The sequence below is a fragment of the Aethalodelphis obliquidens genome, unplaced genomic scaffold (genome assembly GCF_003676395.1).
Source record: "Aethalodelphis obliquidens isolate GAN/ISIS:26980383/991018 unplaced genomic scaffold, ASM367639v1 scaffold26, whole genome shotgun sequence".
NCBI classification, from domain to species: Eukaryota; Metazoa; Chordata; class Mammalia; order Artiodactyla; family Delphinidae; genus Aethalodelphis; species Aethalodelphis obliquidens.
Genome location: NW_020837970.1, coordinates 1,479,030 through 1,504,487, shown reverse-complemented (window position 1 = coordinate 1,504,487; position 25,458 = coordinate 1,479,030). Strand labels below are relative to the sequence as shown.

Below are 25,458 nucleotides of genomic sequence, written 5' to 3'. Positions count from 1 at the left end.
CTGCTGAAACTTGTTAAAATTACTAGGCTTGACCTATTACTTCCTAAGTAACAATTTTTTTTTTTTTTTTTTTTTTAGCTTTTAAAAGTCCCAGGAAGTGACCGTTGGCTTAGCATTTCTGCTTCCAACGTTGTCAGATTCATGCTGATCATGACTTGCTTCCTGACTTAGTTTTTCATTTTTTTCACTTAGTATTACTTCATCTATAGGCAAAAATCCTAATATTCAGGAATCCCAGTGAATTTCAGGATAAATGAAAGGAAATAAACACCTGGAACTTGATGTTGAAATGATGGAATGCCGAAGAAAAAGAGAAGAGCCTGAAAGTAGGCAATGAGAAAAAGCAGATTACTTTTAAAGGAAAGTTAATTAAACTGAGAGCTGACTTCTTAACAGTAAAATGAGAACTAGATAGCAGTGAAATATCTTTTAAAAGTTGAGAGAAAATATCTATCAACTTAGAGTTATATCTCTAGCAAAAACATCTTCAAAAAATTAGGGCAAAACAGTAATATTTAAGACAAATACTGAGAATGTTCACTGCCAACAGACCCTCTATAAGTAAAGAAATTCTAAATTATGTTTTTCAGTAAGAATAATGATTTCAGAAGGAAGATGTGATGGAAAAAGGAATATTGAACAAAACCCAGCAAAGTTTTAGAAAATTTAAATAAGCACAGATTATATTACAATATGGTTTATATGTACCTCCCATCCACCTCCCCCTCACATACACAAAATCCTAATCAACAACTGCATATCATAAGCGTAGTGATCAGACTCCACATGTTCTGGTGTTCTAGAGGTGGGTAAAGATGGTGATTAACCTTAGACTTTAAGCTAGATATACATGCTGACATTTCCAGGGTAGCTGCTAAGAGAACAGACAAAAGAAATAAAAATGAAAGAAACAGAATATATAACTTCCAATTTAAAAAAAGAAAAAGAATCTTGTTTAATCTAAAGGGGACAATAATAAATGAGACAAATAGCACAAAATAAGGTAATTGATATAAACCTGAATAAACCAGTAATCTCAATTGAGTAAAGGGACTAAGCCCATCAGTTAAATTACAAAGATCGTCAGACAATTTAAAAAACAAAAACAGCATAAGGATATATAAAAGTTAAAAGTAAATGGATGGAAAGAGATTTATTGGGCAAATACTAATGAAATTAATGTTAATATAGCCATTTTAGCATTATATTAATAAATATATATAGTTAATAAAACCTTAAGGCAAAAAAGGCTTGACATCGATAAAGAGAGTTATTACTATTAATAAAATTTCCAACTACCAGTAAGAGATGATACTAGAGAGATAGGAAGGCAGGCACCCAGCCTTAGAGTCTTCTAGGATAGTGTTCATCAAACCTAAGCCTGCAACAGGACCACTTTCAGAGGTTGTTTAAATACAGATTTCTCGGCCCCATTCCCGGTGATACAGGTTTAGTAGGTCTGGGCTGAGGTTCAAGAACTTGCATTTCTAACATGTTTCTGGAGAGTGCTATGCTGCTGGTTTAGAGGAAAATATTTGAAATAGTGGGTACCCCATATTTGGGGCAGTGAGAGAATGTGTGAGTTCAAGAATGACTTGGGAAACTCATTGGTGATGATACCATTCACTGAGAATGAGAACAAAGGAGGGAAGGTGTTATGCCTCATTTTAAGTACAAGGAGTGTGAAGTCCTGCAAGTCATCCAGGTGGAAACATCTAATTACTAGTTGTATGTGGAAATCTAGAGTCCAGTGAATAGGTCTGGGCTTCCAACATCATATAGTTGGTGCCTGCAGTCATGGGAGTAGATGACTCATCAAGAGAGAGTGTGAAATTTGAGAACGTAAGAAAGCCTAAGATACTAAGGAAAACCAACATTTAAGAAATGCGCATAAGAAGATGGGAGCTTGAGAATGCCAAAGAAAACCCAAAAGTGTAACTGAAGACAAAAGTGAGTTTGAAGAATGTCATGGACTTGTAATTCAAGAGGGCAAACCAAGCATTCATATGTATCTCCTTTCCCTCTAGATGCTTCATTAAAATTTGAGCAAAACAATAACAGTGTTATAAGCACACAAATCTGAGAATAAGAATAGGGCCAAGAGAAAACAGTGTACTTTTTTTTTTTTGCGGTACGCGGGCCTCCCACTATTGTGGCCTCTCCTGTCGCGGAGCACAGGCTCCGGACGTGCAGGCCCAGCGGCCATGGCCCACAGGCCCAGCCATTCCGCGGCATGCGGAATCCCCCCAGACCAGGGCACGAAGCCGTGCCCCCTGCATCGGCAGGCGGACTCTCAACCACTGCACCACCAGGGAAGCCCAAAACAGTGTATTTTTGAGAGATAGAAAGTGGATGAAAGAGTAGTGACTGATTTATGTATCCACTGAACGAATTTTTATTGAAGCGCTCAAGTGGGGATGTACAGTTGAATAAGAAAGAAAGGCTCTTTCTCAAGGAGTTTTTAGGGGGAATATAATAATATTTTAATATTATATGTTATGGATTTTTTCCTGTGTGATTTTCTTTCCATTGAAATTTAAAAATTAAAAAAAAATTGGAAATTGTTAAATTATTTTTTTATAATTGAAGGTGATTTAATCTATGTACAAAGTTGGGGAACAGTATTTGAAAAGAAAAAGAACAATGTTCATTTTAACAGTTAATTTTCATGTCTTCCTATTAGATACATAACTGAGCAGTTCCAGCTAAAATGCCAATGCTACTTTTGATATACAACAAATTTGCTTTTCTTTCTTTAATAGAATTGATTGGTAGGGAGTCAATTTTTACTATGTGATATTTTTGTATTTTTTTCCAATTTAAGGTAGAAAATAAGATGATAAGCAAACAAACAGGGAAGGCATTAGAATCCAAGAGAGTTTAGAAACATTAGTATCACTGGGAGAGCTTTTATTGATGCCCAGGCTCCAACCTTAGAAACTGTGATTTAATTAGTCTGGCTTGATGTCTGGGTTGGGTCCCAGACATCAGTATTTTTAAAAACCTCCCTGATAAGTCTAACGTAGAGCCAGAGTTTTAGAACCACTGGTTTAGAGATAGAGTTATCTAGAAACAGGTTAACTGACCAGGAGCTTTGCAAAACCCCACATGCCAGGACCACAACACAGAGCCATGAAATTAGAATCTCTGAGGAGAAATTTTTATATATTCACAGGTGATTCCTGATGCATAGCTAGAGCTGAGAACCACACTGATAAACTCAAATTTTTTGTAGAGCTAAAATTTTATATTGATGGCTGCTTAAAGTTCCATTTCTTTACATATATATATATATACATATATACACACACACACACACACACACATATCCTTTGAGATATATTATTTCAATTTCTACCTTTTTCCCCAGTCTTATTTTTCACACACAGACACACACACACACACACACACACACACACACACACACACACACACACACACACACTTTCCCCGTTTTATTGAGTTGCATGTCTTCTCAGATTACCTCAAATCCTTTCTGGCATACAGTTGGATATAAACAGAGAGAAATAAAATCACTATGAATATTTAGTTCTATATCTAGGACCTGGTTTTTCAACCTCAGCACTAATGACATTGTGGACCATGGCAGAATTCTTTGCTGTGAGGGACTATCCTGTGTGTTGTAGGATGTTTAGCAGCATCCCTGGCCTTTCCCCACTAGATGCCAGTATCGTGTTCCTAGCTGTGACAACTAAAAATGTCTCTAAGCATTGTCAAATGTCCTTTATGGGGGCAGAATCAGCCTAGGTTGAGAACCATTGATTTAAAGATTGATTTCCAGTGTTTGGCTAATAAAACCCCCAAAGCCTGCAAACACCAAATGCATATAGCATTTACCGTTATTGGTCCGTGTCTTTTGCTTCTTAATAGCAGCTCTCCCTTAAAGCCAATAAAGCTTTCATTTTTCTTCCTTGGAAAATTTTGCTTATGTGTTGAAACTGTCAAAACTGAAGAATATTACCAAACAACTCTGAAACAGCCATTCTGGTTTTTGTGAACTGAAATCATACGGATTTAAACTGCCCTATACTGGATGTATTTGTAACTGTATTTCATAACTGTATCTGTATCTTTGTAACATATATGTAACCAAGTCAGAGTTTTCTAAACAATGAGAATTTTCTGACAATTTAGTGGCAAGGATGGTTTCAGGATTTCAGAAGCAAAGAAATAAAGCGTATCAATGATACACCAAATGTGGCCTCTTGGTGGCACTGTTTATTTTTATAAAAATGATACCTGAGCTCCAGAAGATGCAACACTTGATGTATATTATGCTTTTCAGAATATGTAGTTTAAGTTCAATAAAATAAATGATTTTCAAGAAGATGCAGTTTCCATAGAAAGATTGTTGTACTGTCACTCTCCCAGGCTGTGATAGCTGCATCCCCACAATTTGTTGTAGGTCAGGTTGGCACTCAAGTAAGGTTTGTAGGCTGGTGGCAGGGAGTAATTACCAAAACAAAAAGACATAGATACAGCATGTCATCCCTGCTAATGACCACAACATTTTCTTGTCCAGTAATCTGTAACAAAAAGCCACATAAACGATCAAGCTGCCTTTAAGTGCAGCACTAAAGAAAAACTTGGTGGCACAAAAATTATTCCAGCCAATTGAGTGGAAATGACAGAGAATAATACAAAGTTATCTCTGCTAGGGAGATGTGTGTTTGGAATGTCACCAATGGACAGTGCGTGGAGAAGGCCACACTTCCTTACAGGCACACTGCAATCTGTGTAAGTATGTTCACTTCCTTGAGAACATCTCCAGATGCTACAGCTCCTTCAGATCATTTGCTAAGCACACATTTAAAGACATGTCTTTAGAGGGATTATTTTCTTGAATTTTTTTTTATCATTAGAATAGAATACTGTCAGTTATCATCTGTTATTTTTGGCATTTTTCTTTCCCCAAAGTAACTATTCAACCAATTTTTTTCTTATTCTTTCTCTTATTTCTGTATCTTTCTAACATAGACAAATTTGAAAAACAATTTCCTTATTTTTCCTTAGTTACACTCTCAAAACACACACGTGAAATGATTCCATTTTATTGACATACAGTTTTATAAAGCAAAAAAGTTTTTTTTTTCTGCTTCCAGTTTAAACCTTTTTTGGATGGATAGGTTCTGAATTTCTTATTTATGAAAACAGAGCAAGAGGCACAGCTTTAATCTTTATAATAACTTCCCAATATTTAAAAGAGATTTTGGCTTTTGGTATGTGGACTCCAAGCATACGTATGGTAGTCGCATGATTCCATGGTACTGACACTGTTCTTTATATTGTATGCATTGCTTTTAGCATTGATGACTTGCATTGAAACATTCATGAACTCCTTTCTGGGATCAAAACCTGAATAGCGAGAGAGCTTGTCAAGGGTAGATTATATTACTCAAACTTTAATAAAAGCCATTCTCAAAATTTATTTGGCACAAAAATTCCTCAAATGCTTTTCAAACATTTTTATTTCTTCTTAAGATGCAGCAGTGTTGCTAGGGTAAGAAACCTGGTTTTTGTTGTTCAGTTCTACATAGCATTTCAGAATTAATATAATTGTGAGCTTTCCATGATTTGGAATAAGATTAATTCTTCCCAAAAGAGTCCCCTTCTCCAGAAAAATGACCAAATGCAAGTCAGATAAACGGCAAAATTAACACTTCAGAAGTGTAGAATAATTGAACTAAAAGAAATTTTAGTTGTTATTTAGCCTAATACCTTAGTTGAATAGATGATAAAATTAAAATCCAGAGAAGTCTTCACCGCAGCCAAAATTATGTTAATTGCTAGTGATAATTAAACTTTTGCTTTGAATTCAATTTGCATAGTATTACCACTGCTCATTCCGGATGATAGGAGAAGGCTGGCTTCTGTGTTGTGGAGAATATCAAGATGTTCTTATAATTGATGCCAAAAGTTTGGTTATTATTCACACTTTCATATCATCTCAGTCTCCGGATTGGATCAACTGCATGTGCATTGTTCACTCCATGAGAATTCAAGGTAAGAGTTAGGTATTATCTAACCCTAGAGACAGAATATAAACATATCACCTTTGAATTATTTGTTAAATTACTGGGCAAGAGTTCAGAATGCTTCTTTATGTTTACCTACTGGTAGGGATAGCTCTCTAAGCCAGATCAAGAAAAACTGAGAACATCCATCCCAGTGGTTCAAATCACTGGAAAGTCAGCAAGAGGTCATGAGGAAGTGGAAAGAGGAGACACTGTGTTTCCATGACCCAGTTCTGCTTTGATACATTTTAAGAGTGACAAGCAGGTGTTTGTTGTGGATTAACAGGACTCTTGGATTTGCCCTGCTGTATCTCCTGGATGTAGTAATGAAGAGAATTCAGTTCCTGTAATGAGGGAAGGCTGGCTCCTTACTTATTTCTGAAATAGGAAGGTGTAATTAGTATTGCCAGCGTGATGGTTTGCAATGTGGTTCTGCTTTTAGTGGTGCTCTCCTTTTACATGGGAGTCACTTTGAAATTGCAAAACAAATTTAGAATGTGATCTAAAATGTTTACTTTTTAAATTAAAAAAACAGCTGAGTATTTTCTACCTACATGCCCTGCATAATCCTTAAATGACTATGAAATGATCTTTAGAGTAACCAGTTATTACAGTGGTCAGCTTATATATGACCTTTGTTGTTTTTACAGAAGATTCTCTCTTGGTAGTGTCAGTAGCTGGTGAGCTCAAAGTATGGGATCTCTCTTCATCTATCAACAAAATTCAGGTTGGCTTGTGAAACTATCCTTTATTCTCCAATTTCAAGCATATGTATTGACATTTTTAAAATTATAAGAGTGTTACATTCTCATTGTTAAAAGTCCAAATAATGTAGAAGTATATAAGTTTTACGTCCATGTACTTTTTCCCTATCTCTCTTCTAAGATGTGAGCATTGGTAACGATTGCATGGTATCTTTCCAACCTTTTCTCTGTATGTATACAAATGTTTTTATCTACACGCACATGCGTGCGCACGCGCACACACACACACACACACATTGATTATAATTTAATTTAAAAAATTCATCGTGGAATATTTCTCTGTCCCTTACAGCAGAAGACCCCATTTCTTCTGGCTCTTTGTGAGCTATGGCAATGGGGGTAACATACACTGGGAGTCCAGTATATTCACCTGCTCCCTGGCATCAGGCTACAAGTCGAGGTGATGGACAAAAGAACAGTCATAGAATTTGTGCGGTTGACAGAACTGTTTCAACTGCCCCATACTCTGGACTATCCTTCAGAATTTCTTGGTTGGGAAAACCTGGGAATTGTGTTGGCATACTGAGCCCAAAAAACACACACCCAGCATTATCAGAAACTTATTGAGAACATAGTATTGTAGGTGTTCTGTGCTGGCTACGCTTTTGTCTTTTCAAAACATTTTGTTTGTTTTTCTATTTTAGCAATTAAGATACTGCAAAGGTTTTTTAAAAAATTATTTTCCTTTTTTTTGTTTTATCTTTCTGCCATATCTGAAAGTAACTTATTCATATCTTTATATTCTCAGTATCCTGCAGCAAATTTCCCGACAGAATGTTTGTTGAATGATTGTATATAATGAATTCTTGAATTCAAGTGGGTTTCCTTTTCATGGTTTCTTTTGCAAAGTAACTTTCTTAGTTCAGAAAACTCAAAAGGAAAGTTGGGTGCTTTTTTATAATAACAGTGTGATCTACTTCAGGTTTAGAGGGGAGCAGTCTTCTAATACAGTTTTATATAAATTAACTAGAACTAGTACTAAAACGTTTTTATTCCTTTTGAAGGAAAAGCAAGATGTTTATGAAAAGGAATCCAAATTTCTTAATTCCCTGAACTGCCGGACAATACGATTTTGCACGTATACAGAGAGACTTCTACTGGTGGTATTTTCTAAATGTTGGAAGGTATTATAAAATAACATAATAAGTACCAGTGATACACAAATGTAATTTGATTTTTATCTTGTTCAGTGCAACAATTATAAGAATATGTTTTAAATATGATACAAACTTTTTATAATATTATTACCGCAGCAGGGAATTACTTGTCTTTTATGACTGAATTTTATCAGTTTTCCTCTCACTACACTGGGTAATTTTCCTTCCCAGGATATTGTATATATAAAGTATATCCTAATTTTATTAATAACAAACTATTATAATAGTGAGCATTTGTCTCAGATTATTTTAAAGAGTTGATGCCTGCACTTTATAGTTAAAAAGAAAACTAATACGTTTCACCTACATACATTGGTCTTATTTTTATATTTTTTTTCTTTTTCTGCTTTGTCACTACATTTGTTTTTAGGGACTATATACATTCTTTTCTTGTGAATATATTCACTGACATCTCCAAGAAGAAAGGAAAGCTAAGTTACTATCATTTGATACCATCCTTTTTTTCTCTAATGTTTCATATACTTGGCTCAGTTAATAAAACTATATTGTCTTACTTAAAGGCTTATATTTTTGAACTAAAATGTAAAGTAGATGGTTCAGCATGTACTTTAGGATTTCTACTGTATCAACTTCTTTTGTGTGTAATAAATTTTTCAAATGTTCAGGTTTGACTATACATATGGAAAGAATAAAATTGCATAGAAAATTTGGGATTTTTGGTCTCTGTGCGTAATGGGCACATTCTGGAATGATACTGTCGGATGGTTTGTCCACTGAAACCTACCTAGGATAAATGTGAAAAAATAAGTACTAGTGAAATATTATCTTGGTCTATGAGTATAGTGTGGCCTGTTATGATACTTAATACTTAATATTAATAATTAATATGTTGTTGCATTAACACTGTTATCTAAATAGTCTTGATAAGCATAATTTATCTTTCTCCTCGGTAGACTAGATTGGAAGCTTCTGTTAATGGGCATCATTCATTCTGTATTTTAGGTTTACGATTATTGTGATTTTTCTCTTCTTTGGACTGAAGTTAGTGGGAGCGGGCAGTTCTTTGCTGGTGGAGAGGTGCTTGCTGCTCACAGAATCATCATTTGGACAGAAGATGGTCACAGTTATATCTATCAGCTGCTGAACAGGTGGGCTCAGATGGGAGCGGCATACAAAACATTCAGGTAGAAAATGAACTTTGGGAGGTTTATTATGGAAAAATCCCCACATGCTGCCCATGATCAAAAACCAGAACAAAACAACTTTGGCACTAGAAGATTTACTCTGGGCTTGGTAGGCTTCAGCCTTTGTATAAAACAGCAGGGGATGAAGGAATGAGATTAACCATGTATAACTTGTACAGCTGGTGCTGGGTTTTCAAAAAGTCACTTGTAATTATTAACCCAACAATTTCTAACTAGAGTTTAGAAACTTGAATGGTACCATCCGGCTTTTGAAAGTGGGAGGGGAAAAAAACGAATAAAGAACCCCAAAGTTCTAAACTTTGCTTTTTATTTTTCACTATGCAGTGGGTTTTCAAAAAGCATATACCCTGCTGATGGAAGAGTGCTTAAAGAGACCATTTATCCTCATTTACTGTGCTCTACTTCTGTGCAGGAAAATAAGGTAATGCAAGAAAAGAATGAGTGCCTCAAAGCTGTTTCACTCCACTTCTCAGATAAGTGTTGCTTTGTCTGTAACAGAGTCTGGCTTGAAAAAATTGAATTGAAGAATCACATCAAGTTGTTAACGAGAAAATTAAATCTAATTGTTAATGGCTACTGAAGAAAACTTTGCCTTTAGAAAAGCTATTTTTTAAGTCTGCTTAACTAAACAATACATATTTATTATGGAATAATTATAAATGATAAAAAAGGAAGAATTAAAATTTCTAACTTTACCACCATACATATTCACTATGAATATTTTTATTTTTTATATTTACTTATTTTAATTGGAAAATATTCAAATATTTGAAAGGTTGTAAGAATAGTACAATGACCAGTCATATACCCTTTACCTAGATTCACCAATTGTCACCATTCGCCGTATTTATTTCCTCTCCCTCTCTCATTCTCTTTCTCTCTCTCTCTCTCCCCCACCATATATATATGCATACACATTTTTTCCACTGACCTTTCTAACAGATAGTTTGATACAAAGTTATTAACATTTTGATGTATCTACTTCATTTTTTAAAGTTTATCAAATGGCTTATATCCTGCTTTTTTTTATTCTTAAGGAAACTGGATATTGAGATCTTTTTCACATGCATTTAGCTATTCTTCTGAATAAATTTTCTTGTTACAACAAATGTAACTATGATTCCTGGCAGAGAGTTGAGGATGTAATTGTGGGTTTTCACTTGACTGAATTATATCTTTGACACTCTATGAAGCCTGAAAATTTAAGCAGTTAGTTTACTTTAGTGTCAATGAAAGTGTTTTTTTTTAACCTATTGGACTTAGTCATCAGTTAATTATCCAAAAAGGTATTTCACGGAGAATGGAGGAGTTTTGAATTATTGATGTGTCAAACAACGAAGCATGTTACGTTTTACAGTGATGGTTTGCTTAATTAGGCAGCATAGCTGCTGCAAATCCTATGGTTCAGTATCACCTCTTTAACATATCTGTGAGGTTTTGTTGCAAAAACTTGATTAAGACTGTCAGCCAAAAATTAGAACTCCAAGTGCCACTAGGGCATAGGCAAACTTTAGAGTTATGGTGTGGAACACTATTTCTAAAGTCATTCGTGGGTTGCAATAGAGCCTTGTTTTGCTGTTGATCACAAAAGCTTTATTGTGGTTCACTCAGAAAAGCATTTTAAGTTATTTTTTAAAGGACTTGCCCTTTTTTTCCTTTTTAGCTCCCGAATGCATTTTTATAAAGCACAGTTTGCCCTAAAAGCTAGATATAAGAAATGTCCTTTAGGAGCTTCTAGTCTACTGCAAATATCAATGCTATACATAACTATGAGGAAAAAGAAAAGCGATTACAAATTAACTTAAAAAAATACTAATCTTATGGGAAGCCACCTTGCTTTGTGTCTCAAAAGGTGAAGGCAGGGCTTCCCTGGTGGTGCAGTGGTTGAGAGTCCACCTGCCGATGCAGGGGACACGGGTTCGTGCCCCGGTCCGGGAAGATCCCACATGCCGCGGAGCGGCTGGGCCCGTGAGCCATGGCCGCTGAGCCTGCGCGTCCGGAGCCTGTGCTCCGCAACGGGAGAGGCAACAATAGTGAGAGGCCCGCGTACCGCAAAAAAAAAAAAAAAAAAAAAAACAAAAAAAAAAACGTGAAGGCATAGATTTGTGAGTCTTCTGTCGATGTATAATTCTTGTTTAGACAACCACAGTTGTTTCTGTATCTTAAAAGTGGGAAGTACTTGGAAGCCAGTGAAAATGAATAGAATAATCTGAAACAAAAAGAAGCTGGTCTACTCATCCGTAGACCTTTGCTTGCCCTTTATCCGGCCAAGAAACTAAATTCAGACCTTGTTCTTCCTATTCAAAACATCACCAGTATTCACTAAATATAAGACTTCTTACTGTTTCATGCAGTTACAAGGTAATGAAGGCATTTTCATGGTGTCGGGAGGTGAGTTTGATAGATACAATGAACTTAGAGAATTATGCTCTGTAAACATGTTTTTTGTAGTGATGCCATAGAATTAAATCCCAGTGTGTGACAGTAACATGTTCTCATGTGATGCCAGGAACTTACCTGCTGATGGAGTTGTAGTAGCAAAAATGGGGACTCCTCCTTCATTCCAACAGCTTTAGGAAAGTCTCCCTAGCTTGAAATCATAGCTGATGATCGCTGAAACTTGTAGTAGGGGTCCTGGCTGCTGAGGCGAGGAACTGGGCTTCCCAGGGTCTTAGCTGTGGAGTAAGATAGCAGTGTTGAGGTGGGAGTAGATGGGATAGAAACAGCCTGAGGATTGCAGATAAGGAATTTGGATGCGTGAACTAAGAGTAATGACAATGACGATGATGATGGGTAACTTTTTTTTTCAGTCCTTATTATCGTTAAACATACGCACTGCCTTATTTACACGAGTTTCCACCATGACCCCATTTTGAAACTGATGTTCAGGAAGGTTAATTCCCAGGATTTGAACCTAGGCAGTTTGGCCCCAGAGTCTGGGAATGGACTTTCGAGTGAGTTTCTCATTTGTTTTGAGAATGGATAATAAGAATGGTTACTGCTTATTGAGTATGTCCCAAATGCCTGGAACCATACTAAGCACCTTACCTTTATCAACTCATTAATCCTGACAGTAATCCCATATAGTAGGTGCTTTTATTTATTAGCCTTCTTTCACAGTTAGAGAAAATGAGATATAGAGAGGTTAAGTAAATTGCCTAAATCAAGTAATTGGCTCTTTTAATAGAGTTAGTATGTGCTAAAACCAGGATTTGAATCCAGGCATTTACCACAAGATAATTGTTTTTTTTTTTTTGCTTTTTTTTTTAAGAGTCTTTTTTTTTTTAACATCTTTACTGGAGTACAGTTGCCTTACAATGGTGTGTTAGTTTCTGCTGTATCACAAAGTGAATCAGCTATACATATACATATATCCCCATATCCCCTCCCTCTTGCATCTCCCTCCCACTCTCCCTATCCCACCCCTCTAGGTGGTCACAAAGCACCGAACTGATCTCCCTGTGCTATGCAGCTGCTTCCCACTAGCTATCTATTTTACATTTGGTAGTGTATATATGTCAATGCTACTCTCTCACTTCGTCCCAGCTTATCCTTCCCCCTCCCCGTGTCCTCAAGTCCGTTCTCTACGTCTGCATCTTTATTCCTGTCCTGCCCCTAGGTTCATCACCTTTTTTTTTTTTTTTTTTTTAGATTTCATATATATGTGTTAGCATACAGTATTTGTTTTTCTCTTTCTGACTTACTTCACTCTGTATGACGGACTCTAGGTCCATCCACTTCACTACAAATAACTCAATTTCGTTTCTTTTCATGGCTGAGTAATATTCCATTGTATATATGTGCCACATCTTCTTTATCCATTCATCTGTCAATGGACACTTAGGTTGCTTCTATGTCCTGGCTATTGTAAATAGTGCTATGAACATTGGGGTGCATGTGTCTTTTTAAATTACGGTTTTCTCAGGATATTTGCCCAGTAGTGGGATTGCTGGGTCATATGGTAGTTCTATTTTTAGTTTTTTAAGGAACCTCCATACTGTTCTCCATAGTGGCTGTACCAATTTACATTCCCACCAACAGTGCAAGAGGGTTCCCTTTTCTCCACACCTCCTCCAGCATTTATTGTTTGTAGATTTTTTGATGATGACTGTTCTGACCGGTGTGAGGTGATACCTCATTGTAGTTTTGATTTGCATTTCTTTAATGATTAGTGATGTTGAGTATCCTTTCATGTGTTTGTTGGCCATCTGTATATCTTCTTTGGAGAAATGTCTATTTAGGTCTTCTGCCCATTTTTGGATTGGGTTGTTTGTTTTTTTGATATTGAACTGCATGAGCTGCTTATATATTTTGGAGATTAATCCTTTGTCAGTTTCTTCATTTGCAAATATTTTCTCCCATTCTGAGGTTTGTCTTTTCCTCTTGCTTATGGCTTCCTTTGCTGTGCAAAAGTTTTTAAGTTTCATTAGGTCTTGAGAAAGAAAAACAGAACTGGAGGAATCAGGCTCCCTGACTTCAGACTGTACTACAAAGCTACAGTAATCAAGACAGTATGGTACTGGCACAAAAACAGAAATATAGATCAAGGAAAAGGATAGAAAGCCCAGAGATAAACCCACGCACATATGGTCACCTTATCTTTGATAAAGGAGGCAAGAACATACAATAGAGAAAAGACAGTCTCTTCAATAAGTGGTGCTGGGAAAACTGGACAGCTACATGTAAAAAAATGAAATTAGAACACTCCCTAACACCATACACAAAAATAAACCTAAAACGGATTAAAGATTTAAATGTAAGACCAGACACTATAAAACTCTTAGAGGAAAACATAGGCAGAACACTCTTTTACATAAATCACGGCAAGATCCTTTTTGACCCATCCCCTAGAGAAATGGAAATTTTAAAAAAGTAAACAAATGGGACCTAATGAAACGTAATTCACTGTTAATGACTATTTTAATACCTCTTGGAGGATGGGTACTTCTTGTGATGGGTACTGGGTACTGTGACGAAAAATCAGAATCACATGATAAGGGGCTTTGAGGGAGTTTTCATGTGAACTAGAGAGGAAACTACTGGAAAGGAGGAGGATTGAGGTGTCAAGGAGTGGGTGTGAGCAAGTGAGGAATGGTAGTACAGAAGTGAGCGTAGAGGGAGTAACAGCGTATGGGGAGCATGGGCTGTAGGGGCAGCACATTTTGCTGGGAGGGAGGAGATGTGCTGCGGCCAACTTCAGTAACCACCCAGCCTCTCTGGAGCATCATCCTCATCAAAATCATGAGAGAGCTGGACTACTCAATTTTAAGGTTCCCTAAGGTTGAGAGAGTTTGAGAAGCCAATCTAACCAAGTTTTATTGTACCATTTCTAACACCTACAAAAATGGTGGCCTTGAGAAGTGTAAGACCCCAAAGTGCCTTCTGAATCTTTAAAAAAAAATATATTATTCAGAGAACTCACTTCACTGGAACTGTTTTTCTTCAATGCTCTCATTTCTTGGGACTATAGAGGATTACATATCTTGGTCTTGAATTAGTTTCTTATTCTCCTCTCGTCTTAGTTTCCTTATCTCTATAACAGAAATAATAATAAAGTTTATTTACTACGAAGCTTTGTTGTAAGGATTAAATGTAGCAATATTTGGGCCCTTAATATTCTCTAGAGATACATTATAGAATTTTTCCACTAAAATAACTAAGTCTGGACCTTCAAACATGTACTTTCTGACTAGAAACTATCACTTTCTTAGGCTTCTTTAATTCTAGCACCAGCAGTTGGCTTTCTTTTCAGGGTGCCTTTTATTTGTACATCAAAAGAGGGTTTTGTTTTTGTTTTTCTAATCACTTAATCATTTTGATCCCTTGTGTGTAATCTCTATATACAGGTCTGCCCAAAGAACCTCTACACTGCACTGAGGTACTAGGGAGATTCTGAACCCATTCACTAGTGAAAGTGTATCTTTAAGAGCTCTGGTACCCAATATTCATACTGTGCCACAACAAAACTATATATTTATATATATAAATATACTTATGTTAATTATAACTTATACATTTATTTTTACTAGTATCTATCTATCTACCTATCTATCTATCTATGTAAGTTATGAATTCATTTTTCTTTGTGGCCATTTGGGAAGTTTAAAATCAAGTATGTTAAATCTGAAAAATGGTCAAAAGAAAGTAGAAAGCATAATAATACCACAAAATTACCACACAAATATTAGTTGTTGCTATTTTAACTGACAATTGGAACTGAAGGGATCATAAAGAAATCAGACCTCCTCAGTGGACAGTACAGCACTGTCATCAGGACGTGGGCTCTTGAGTCAGAATTACTGGACTCAAAAGCCCACTGCCATCTATATCACCTTAAATAAATTAACCTCTTCCCTCTCAGATTATTCATCTGTAAAATGAAGAAAATGATAGTACCAACTTCACAGGATTATTGTGAGGACTACTTAACTGAATACATGCAAAGACCCTAACAGTATACGTAATACATACACTGAACATGTTCAATAAATGTTAACTATTCTTATTAACTCTCTGAAATCTAGCTGATGACTTTGCTTCTTATTTCATAAAAACTTTTTTGTTTTGAGTAAGAGGACTATTTCACTTAATTTACTTGAAATTTTTTAAACAGTGGGAAATAAATGGAAATAATTTAGTTCATCTATGAAGTCTTGTTCCTTCATTTAAAAACAGTGGCTGCCATTATATAGATTTTTTTGAAGATATTTTTTCTACATAAATGCTAACTTTTTTATTTGGACCAGAGCCTTCCCTTTGTTATGGGCTACATGAATGAAAGGAAAGAGCCTTTTTATAAGGTACTTTTCTCTGGAGAAGTCTCAGGAAGAATTACTTTGTGGCACATCCCGGATGTTCCTGTATCCAAGTTTGATGGTTCTCCTAAAGGTAAGACAATTTCTATTTCTAATCACATGTCTTCTGAGAACTACTTTATAATTAACTCAGTGTTTTTTTTTTCTAAGTTGAGTAATATGAGTCAACAAACAAGAAAAAGTTCTCATGTACCACTATGCATTAGATGCTAACATAAAAGTAGTATAAACATGATGCTTATAGATCTTATACAACAATGCAACAAGTGTAATTCAAATTAACATCAACTTAACATGAATGATGTTTTATTGACTTGAAATGAATGTTGACAATATGAATATAGGATAGACTGATAGACCATATTCATATTTTTGAATTTGTCATGTCCATATCCTGTACCCCTTTTCAACCAATTTCTCTATTCAAAAGAGTTTCTCCGTTCTTTTCAGTTGATTTAAGTCTAAAATGAATGCACTAATACACATCTATTCTTCCGAGGCTCCTTGAGGGAGAAAGAATCAATAAAATAGCATTTGGAGTGAAAGCAATGGATGGCAGAACTTTTCTGCCTATAACATACTGTTAGGATGGCAAAAGTCTCCATGTTCCCCAAAGTATGGTGCCTTGATAATATTTTCTATATCTATGATGAATTTATAAACCAAATTTTCCCTTATGTGTTTTCCTTTTAGAGATACCAATAACTACCACCTGGACCCTTCAAGATAATTTTGATAAGCATCATACCATGTCACAAAGTATTATTGACTACTTCTCTGGGTTTAGAGATGAGAATGGAATTGTGGTTGTCACTTCATCAGAGTATGTTCCAAGTCTTGATAAACTAATATGTGGCTGTGAAGATGGGACAATTTTCATTACACAGGCTTTGAATGCTGCCAAAGCAGGACTTCTAGAAGGCGGTTCTTTACTAAAAGGTCATTGAATTTTATTTGACCCTATTTATTTAATTTACCTAAGCTTCAACTTTAATAAGCTATACTAAGAAGATTGCTGAAGCTTAAGAAAATTACAGGCATTTGCTAATAAATTTGTGCATGTTTTAATGTTAAAGTAAAACGCACATATAGGTTTTTTTTTAAAAGTCAAACAGAAGGTTATACAATGAGAAATACATTTCTCTCCTTCTTTGATCTTCCAGGAAGATCACCAAAGGCAAGTGCTAATAAGTTTCTTTATACATTTTTTGAAATTTCCTATGCATATATAAGCATATAACAAAAGAGCAGTATACATTCTTTTAATTATATTATAAAAATAGAACCACATTGTACACACTTTACTAAAATGTCCTTAATAAAATATTTTGAGCACATTCTTTATGACTTAATTTTAAATGATTAATAATGATTGAATTCTAATTTAAAAAATCTCCTATGATGGGTGTTCAAGTTTTTTCTTGTCTTTGGCTACTATAGACAATGCAGAATTAACTATCTTTGCACATATATGTAGGTATATGTATAGTATTAATTTCCAGGAGTAGAATTACTAGATCAACCTTTATGTGTATTTTTAATTTTGAAAATATATCTTAAAATGTTCTCCAAAGTACATCAATATACATGTGTGTCCACTAACACAGATGTATGAGAATGCCTTTTCCCCCAAGCCTTAGCCAACTTACTGTGCTATTCAATTTTTTAATATTTGCCAATCAGGAGAAAGTGGTATCTTCCTGTTTTAATTTTTAATTTTTTTGGTAATGAAATGTAAATGTGTTCTTATATATCTTTGTGCACTGCAACAGTGAAAATCTCTTAAATAAAGACCATTATGCAATAAGTTGTCTTATGTAAAGGAAAGAAATATAGGAGGTGATTGAGATTTGGGGCTGTGTAGGGAAATTTGTATACCACTTTTCATTGTATGGACCCTACTAGACTACAAGGTCCTGACAGACCAAATATCAATTAAAAAAAAAAAAAAACGAAACTTGTTACATTGCCTATTGCTGTTCTCAGCTTACTTTGGCTACTTACTAAATGTTCTAACTTTTCAGTGATTCAGTGATTGAATGAAATAGAGGAGTGAGTAGCGATAAAGCAAGGAGAGGTAATACATCACTTTACATCTCAATGGCTGCTGTTAAAAGTTAGCAAAAAAGCTTAAGACCTTAGCATATTTTATCTAGGCTGATTTATCTTATCCTGAAAACAAGCAGAAACCTACATTTGATCTTTAGCATCTGAATTAATATTCATCTTGGTTTGCTAGTGGATATAAAGTGAGAAGGTACCTGACGGAATAGAAGTAATAATGATTCTTTGGGACTCATTTTCAGTGTAAATAAAGAGAGTTTGTGGTCTGTGGTCCTCTCCAGTTTTTTTAGGTTTAGCTAATAATGAAGGAAGAAGCAGTGTGGAAACTGGGTGTCAGTAAGCCTGTGTTCTAATACAGCTATGGTATGAAACACCTAGGTTCCTACCAAGTGCCAGTGCTAAGAAATTATGAACAATTATTTTATTTATTCCACACAGTAGTCTTGTGTGAAGTAAGTGCTGTTATTATCCCACTTTTTCAGATGCAGTACCTGTGGCTTAGAGGGAAAAGGCAAGTTGTCCACAGTGACACATCTAGTAAGTGATAGACCGAGAAAAACAAAGCCAGATTTGTTTAACAGCAAAGCTGTGCTCTTAAATATTATGCTGTGTTTCTTCACACTTGGATTCAAGCCACTTAACCTCTCTGAGCCTCAGATACTTTTATCTGTAAAACAAAATGGTGGAACTAGGTAATCTGTAATATCTTTTAAAGCAAAAATATTCCGTGAAACTTTGCTTTTCTTTTATACTAGACTTGGTCATGCTGTTTTAAAGGACAGCAGTAGTGTTCTGAGATTATTTTTATAGAGACAAAATGTATAAATTGTTCACTCTTTTAGAACAGAGTTTGCTATTTCATAGCACTGGAATTGGTAACTTGCTAACATCCTTAAAGAATTAATAGACTTTGAACAACCAGATTTAGTGCTCCATCAAAAGCACGACCTGGCTTATAATAGGCACTTGCCTTTTGAGAGAATCCAAGGGTTGTTCATTAATTTTCTTAGTCAACTGCCTACCTTTAATTATATGTAGTTTCCTTACGTTAAAAATTTATAAAAGAAAATCTCTGGACTATTTCTTGAACAAAAATAACTCTTTTTTATTATTTGGTGTTTGGTTGTTTTCCAGGTTCCCTTCCTCAGAAAGTTCTCAAAGGCCATCACCACAGTGTTACTTCCTTGCTTTATCCACATGGTCTCTCTTCAAAATTAGACCAAAGTTGGCTGGTGTCTGGGGACCAGGACTCATGGGTCATCTTGTGGGATATCTTTACTGAAGAAATTTTGCATAAATTCTTTTTGCAAGCTGGTTTAGTAACGAGTCTTTTGATGTCACCAGAGAATCTCAAAGTAAGTTAAGATAAAGAGTGAAACATAACACATAAATTTAAGTTATACATATAACATTTCAGAATGTTTAAAAAATGTAAGGAAAAATAACCCATATTTCCACAGAAAAGAAAAAACCATAATATAACTGGATGATTTTTATGAATTCCTTTCTTATATTTTATGCATTTTATTATTTTTACAGCTTATACAGATAATTTGGTTCTAAAGCAAAGGTCTCATCAATTCTTGGCTTTACAAAAGTCAGTTAATTCTCTTTAAGTACTTATACGTTTGTTCTTTTTTTTTTCCTAGTTCTACATCTTAATTTTTAATGGAATTTTCTTTTTAAATAAAAGTAATGGACACTCAATGGAAAAATAAATATGTAGGAACTGTAAATTAAAATTAACTTTTGCCTTCAACAATTTAATAATAATAATGATAGTTACACTTTCTTTTTCTTAAATAGATTTTTGTTTACTCTTTCATTTATTTAACAAATGACGAGCTTTAACAAATTTACGAGCATCTACCTTGTGCTGAGCAAAGGAAATACTTTCAGGTATAATTTTCTCATGCAATGTCAGCTTAAATTCAGCTTTCATAAAGCTGATATCTTTGATAAAATATGGACAGCCAAGTTTTGAGTTTTCTGAGTTTATAAGCTAGTTGATTGACTTGTAAACATTATTTCTCCATAGTAATGTTATGAAAAATCAGTTCCAAAGTAAAACCAGAGAAAACTTGCACTGTATTTTTGTAGTAAGAAAAAATGAAAGCAGTATTTCAGGAACAGAAATGATTAACCAAAACAGTAAAACAAAGTTAAGTGACCCCTCCCCCCCCAAAAAAAAAAAACCTATGTGGTGATTTGGGATACCTTGATATATCTTTTATTCCTGAAGTTCTCCCTTTTTCAAAAATTTTTTTTTTCTCTCAGCCCCAGGACCGTAGTCCAAGTCAGTTCCACTCCTGACCCCTTTTACTTCTGCCTCAGTCATAGATGATTTAACTCCAAGGATCAGGACACATTCAAAGTCAAATAAAAAGGGAGTTTATTGAAAGGGCACAAGGGGCAATCCCTAGGCATCCAAGACAAAGCACTAGAGCAAGGACCTACAGTGGAACTTAAATTCAGAAACCAAGGTTACTCTTTGAATCCACTGCTCCAAAATGGTCTGCTTTTCTGTGATTGCTCCATTCTCTTGCCTCTTCCTATGATTTCTTTTAGCCTTACAATTTCAAACGCCTAGAAAAGAGAATCTGATTGGCCTAGTGTGGGTCTCTAGTATACGTCTACTCCTGGCCATAGGATCTGTGTTCACGTGTTATGTGTGTTCTCTTGTGTTGTAGGTGTGTGTGAGTTTCCTGAAGTACACTGGGCTGTCTATTCTAGAGACTGGGGGTCAGGAAGGTTCTCCAAGAGGTAATAGTTGGGGGGCAATGCCATCTGTGCCCCATTCTACAAGTCCAGGCTCCCCATATATCACACCTGCCATTTTGTGATCCCCCCTCCCCCCCCTCAGAATATCTGTAGTCTCCTTTACAAGTATTAGGAAAAATAACAAGTTCTCCAATGCCCCACAGAGAGAGGTCAGTGATGGGCACTGGGAGATTGTTCAGGAACCCTAGCTGATGCTTTTAACATAGCAGACGAAAGTCTGGCTGGGTGCCTTAGTCAAAGTAGGAGCATCGACATAGCAAGATGGTTAGAAAAGAAAAAAATAGCAGAGGAACTACCCACTGCCCCTTCTCACCACACCCCAGCCATACCCACTGATGGGCTGATCAGTGCCTGGACCTCGTGATGAGGCACAAAGCTGCCCTGTCAACCTCTCCTAGATGAGCCTCAACAGCACCCAGCAAGAACAGTCTTTGTCCTAAACTATGCTGAAGGTAACCACATGCTGACGTTCTTGAAAGTATCTTAAGGATCTTTGTCCTGTGAGACTATTTTTGGTCCCTGTGTCTTTGAAGCTGTACATTCAGTTGGAACTATCTAATGCTTACCTCTTTTAGATTGTGTCTACACTGAGTTTCCTGTTTGGATTAGAATCTGTATAGTTCTGGGAACAGCACCAAATCACATTTTGAGGCTCTAAGTGGAAGATATCAGCTCATGATACCCTTGGGCCTAAGCTTGTGTCTACAAATAGCTTCTTTTTGTGGCAACAAATTAGTTCTGGGGTTTATTTTATTCTGCATTATTTCCGATGTCTGCCTCGCTGCCTGAATCTGCTGAGTGATGATCAAGTCCTTCATTTATCTTATAAGTAGATCTGGCCTGGAATTCTCCTCTTTACTTGTGTCTTTTGACCTTCCTAATAGGTCTTTGAATTTAAAATCTACTTGGTTTGTAAAGCTCCCCTGTGCAGTGTTATGTGGAGAGGTGCTAGAGAAAGCAGAACTGTCATTTTGTAAATGGGATTTTAACAAAAACTTATGTTACTAGGGGGGAAAATCTGATTTAATTTTAAAGAAAGCATTTGACTATTAGCTTACAAAGAATGCCATTTTTTTTTTCATAGCTACGAAGTCATCAGGTAATTTGCTGTGTGTGCAGTGACCATTCCGTGGCTCTCCTTCACCTTGAGGGGAGGAGGTGCCTCCTGAGCGCCCGAAAGCACCTTTTCCCTGTGAAGATGATAAAATGGCATCCCGTCGAGAACTTTCTAATTGTTGGATGTGCAGATGACTCTGTATACATCTGGGAAATTGAGACAGGTAAATTGAAATTTTACCCCTTTTCATCCTTTATATCTTTATGCATCAAAGCATTTGGCTGGGTGGAGAGTTCCAGAAAAGACACGGTGATGCCCTCACTTGCTTTTACCTTTGGTTGGGCTGCATTTAATGGCTTCGTTTGAAGGTGTGTATGGAAAATAAACACAACAGCCCAAGTCAGATCCTAACCCACTGATGATTACCTGACAGAGCAGTGCGCAGGAACGAGCCGGATATTTCTGGAAGCTATAAATAAAAACATAAGTTATCTACTTTAATTATTAACAAGAGAGAAATTTAGTGTCCTACTACTAGTCTCAGTCATTGAATTCTGCTTTCTTCAGCATACTCACCATCTCAGCAACATTTTGAGCTAATTGTTGATCAGTAATCATGGAATATAATTAATTACAAAACTCCAAAATGTTGAGTCAGAGAAACTGAAAACTGAGTGGTTCCATTGAACTTTTGATGTCAGAGCATAGAGAATGTCTAGTTTGAACTTTTAAGTTTTTCAAAAAGTTTTACTGTATAACTTAAGATTGAGAGTAACACATTTCAGGCCAATGCTGGGAACAAATCAAATAAAGCGAGGTAATGAATGAATGTGAGTCAAGGGAGTGCCCTGGAGAGTACATTTTACTGAAACCATTGCATGATTTGTATTGATTAATCAGTGGTGGCTTTATGCTGGGCGTTGTGAACAGACTGGATAGCTTATAATAGTTTAGAGCCATACTTCACCAAAATAATTGCTATTTTCTTTACATTTGACTTTCATGTATTAATGACGATGGTACACGGAGGATGCAAGATAATACCACCTTACATTTGTGCTTTGCTTTACAGCTTTGATGGGCCTCATGCTTATTTCCCATTAGATTATCACAACTTCTAGGGTAGGTAGAAGCGGTATTATACCCCATTGCATGGATGAGAAATTTGTTGCTCTGATCTGTAAGTGTGCTAGGTTACACACTAGTAAGTGGTGAACCAATATGAGGCCCCCCTCCCCGTTGTTCTTTGCACATATTCACAAGATTAAGAGAATTTAGAATTCTTAGGTAATCTATCAACCTGAGTGATGATTGAGTATAATGGATCAAATAGGTTCTAATGCCTGGACTTGCCTCCAGGACCTGCAAGCAAAAACTGTATGATCTTGGACAAATAACTTGGCTTCACTGCTTGTCAATTTGCTCACCTATGAAACAGGAGTAATAATACTTGTCTTCCTATTAGGATTAAATTAACAAATACCTCCAATTCTTGTAAACAGAGCCTGTAGATGCCAAGTCTTTAGTAAGAGTTAACTATTATTAATATTATTTAAAAATGCAGCAAAATCTTGATTTGTGCTAGTGAAATATGAATCTGTAAAACACATACACTTATAAATGTGTGCAACTGCATTTTTTAATGGTTATGATAGCATGTATTTATTTATTTATTTTAACTTTTTATTTTATATTGGCATATAGTTGATTAACAACATTGTGTTAGTTTCAGGTGTACAACAGAGTGATTCAGTTATACATATACATGTATCTATTCTTTTTCAAATTCTTTTCCCATTTAGATTGTTACAGAATATTGAGCAGAGTTCCCTGTGCTACACAGTACATCCCTGTTGGTTATCCATTTTAAATATAGCGCAACTGCATTGTCTTTAATTGTGAAATTGTAAATACTTGCTCATCAAACATATTTTTTCCTAGAAAATGGAGTCTAGCAAGAATAAAAAAGATCTGGGCACTCATAAGTGTTTATGGTTCCATTGCCCCACCAGGACACCTTTCAGGCTATGCAACTTTTAATTTATCTGTTCCTGATGGGGCGGGCAGTAAAGAAGGGAAGCCAAACCACTAGTACTTCTTGAAACCATATTTATTCCCACGTCGTATTTTAATTGTATTATTTCTTTTTATGCTCCCAAGATATATAACCAAATGTAGAACAGTTGAAAAATACAGAGAAACATAAAAAAAATCCAAATAATCCTATCCCACTGCCTAAAGATAGCTGCTGTTTATATTTTGATCTACTTTCTGTCAGACATCTTTCTATGTCGATAAATAGATGTCTATATTATATTTCAGTCACAGTCCTGGCCAGAAATTGAAGTCAACCCAGCTGGGTTAAGTAAAGAGACGTTAAGGAAAGGACTCTTTATAGGGATGTGGATAGGGATTAAGGAACAGACAAGGAGTGGATAGTGAGGCCACTACCCAGACAGTAGCAGTATCAGGAAGCTCTTACCACCTCTAGGGCTGAAGTGAAAGACAAGAAAATAGTGGTACTGGAACCCAGTTAAGCTGAAGCCAAAGAGGAGTGGGTACTCCCTGGGATCATGGAAGAGAAACAGCTCCCACCAGAAATGCAGTACTGATACAAAGAGAGAGTTGGAAGAAATTCTCTTCTCTCTCCTTCTGCAGTCACCATCTTCATTAGTTTAATCCAACTGGAAGTCAGAAGGATATTCAGTTCTAGGCATCAGCCAGGGGCACAGAACAGGACACAGAAGGGGATTGGAAGGATGGAGTGGGTTGTCAAATGGACAATAATTGACATATTGGCCATTATGGACACACCATACTTAAACTCAGGAATCTCCTATAGTTGGTTATGTATATTGCTTCCTATAAAAAAATAGCTTGTTTTAAAATGGCCATATAAAATGATATGCACATGTTTAGTGCCCAGTTAACTTATAGGATATTTATTCCAAATGAAGCTATGAGGCTGTTTATCTCTTGGTGATCTGCAGTAATAGTTTATAAACAACCATAACTCAACTTAAGCTTATAATTGGTGAAAATGTTACCAATAATTGTATCATTGCCATCACATTTGTGATGTGCCTCTTCACTTTTTCAAAGCATCCTCCCCTTGATAATCTCATTTGAGCCCCATGACACTCTGGAGATGGCTGATAAGTAAACTCCTTACCACACTCATTCCTTTTGAGTAAGTCTATGTTGTTCCTTTTAGTCTGTGTCTGGTATTGGCTTTGTTTTGAGTTGCCTTTAACCTCAGCAATTCCAATTTTGTTTAAAATTTAATGAACTACTTTTTCTTTCTCAAGCTGTATTTCATCTGGCTAAGATATTTCCATTATGTTTGCTGTACTTGATATCTATTTTATCCTTTTTCTGTAAAGGTGGGAAAATCCAGGATCAGGAAGACTTTCCATTTATAGTTTCATAAAGTTAGGAGAAAAAATGCTGGCTAAGACCAAAATAATTAGGCTGAAAAGAGGTCTATGAGGGTATAGAATATGCTTGTTCACTGACATGCCTGGCACATGAATAAATGAACCAACCCAAGTTTTCTTGGACTTCAGTAGACTGAGTACAAATGAGTTCATCTTACCATTGGCCGGTTGCAGTGGCTCTT

General features: G+C 35.9%; 1 protein-coding gene across 2 annotated transcripts in view; it reads left to right on the top strand.

The window, feature by feature from the left end:
- Positions 1 to 25,458, top strand: part of WDR72 (WD repeat domain 72) — a 205,612-nt gene that overhangs the window by 24,546 nt on the left and 155,608 nt on the right. For both annotated transcript variants that reach the window (XM_027123063.1, XM_027123064.1), the window contains exons 4-13: positions 4,680 to 4,758; positions 5,850 to 6,024; positions 6,686 to 6,762; positions 7,804 to 7,923; positions 8,920 to 9,065; positions 9,447 to 9,543; positions 15,869 to 16,010; positions 16,631 to 16,876; positions 19,136 to 19,356; positions 21,867 to 22,062. In XM_027123063.1, coding sequence (XP_026978864.1) covers positions 4,680 to 4,758; positions 5,850 to 6,024; positions 6,686 to 6,762; positions 7,804 to 7,923; positions 8,920 to 9,065; positions 9,447 to 9,543; positions 15,869 to 16,010; positions 16,631 to 16,876; positions 19,136 to 19,356; positions 21,867 to 22,062 — 1,499 coding nt within the window. The remainder of the gene's footprint in view (positions 1 to 4,679; positions 4,759 to 5,849; positions 6,025 to 6,685; positions 6,763 to 7,803; positions 7,924 to 8,919; positions 9,066 to 9,446; positions 9,544 to 15,868; positions 16,011 to 16,630; positions 16,877 to 19,135; positions 19,357 to 21,866; positions 22,063 to 25,458) is intronic.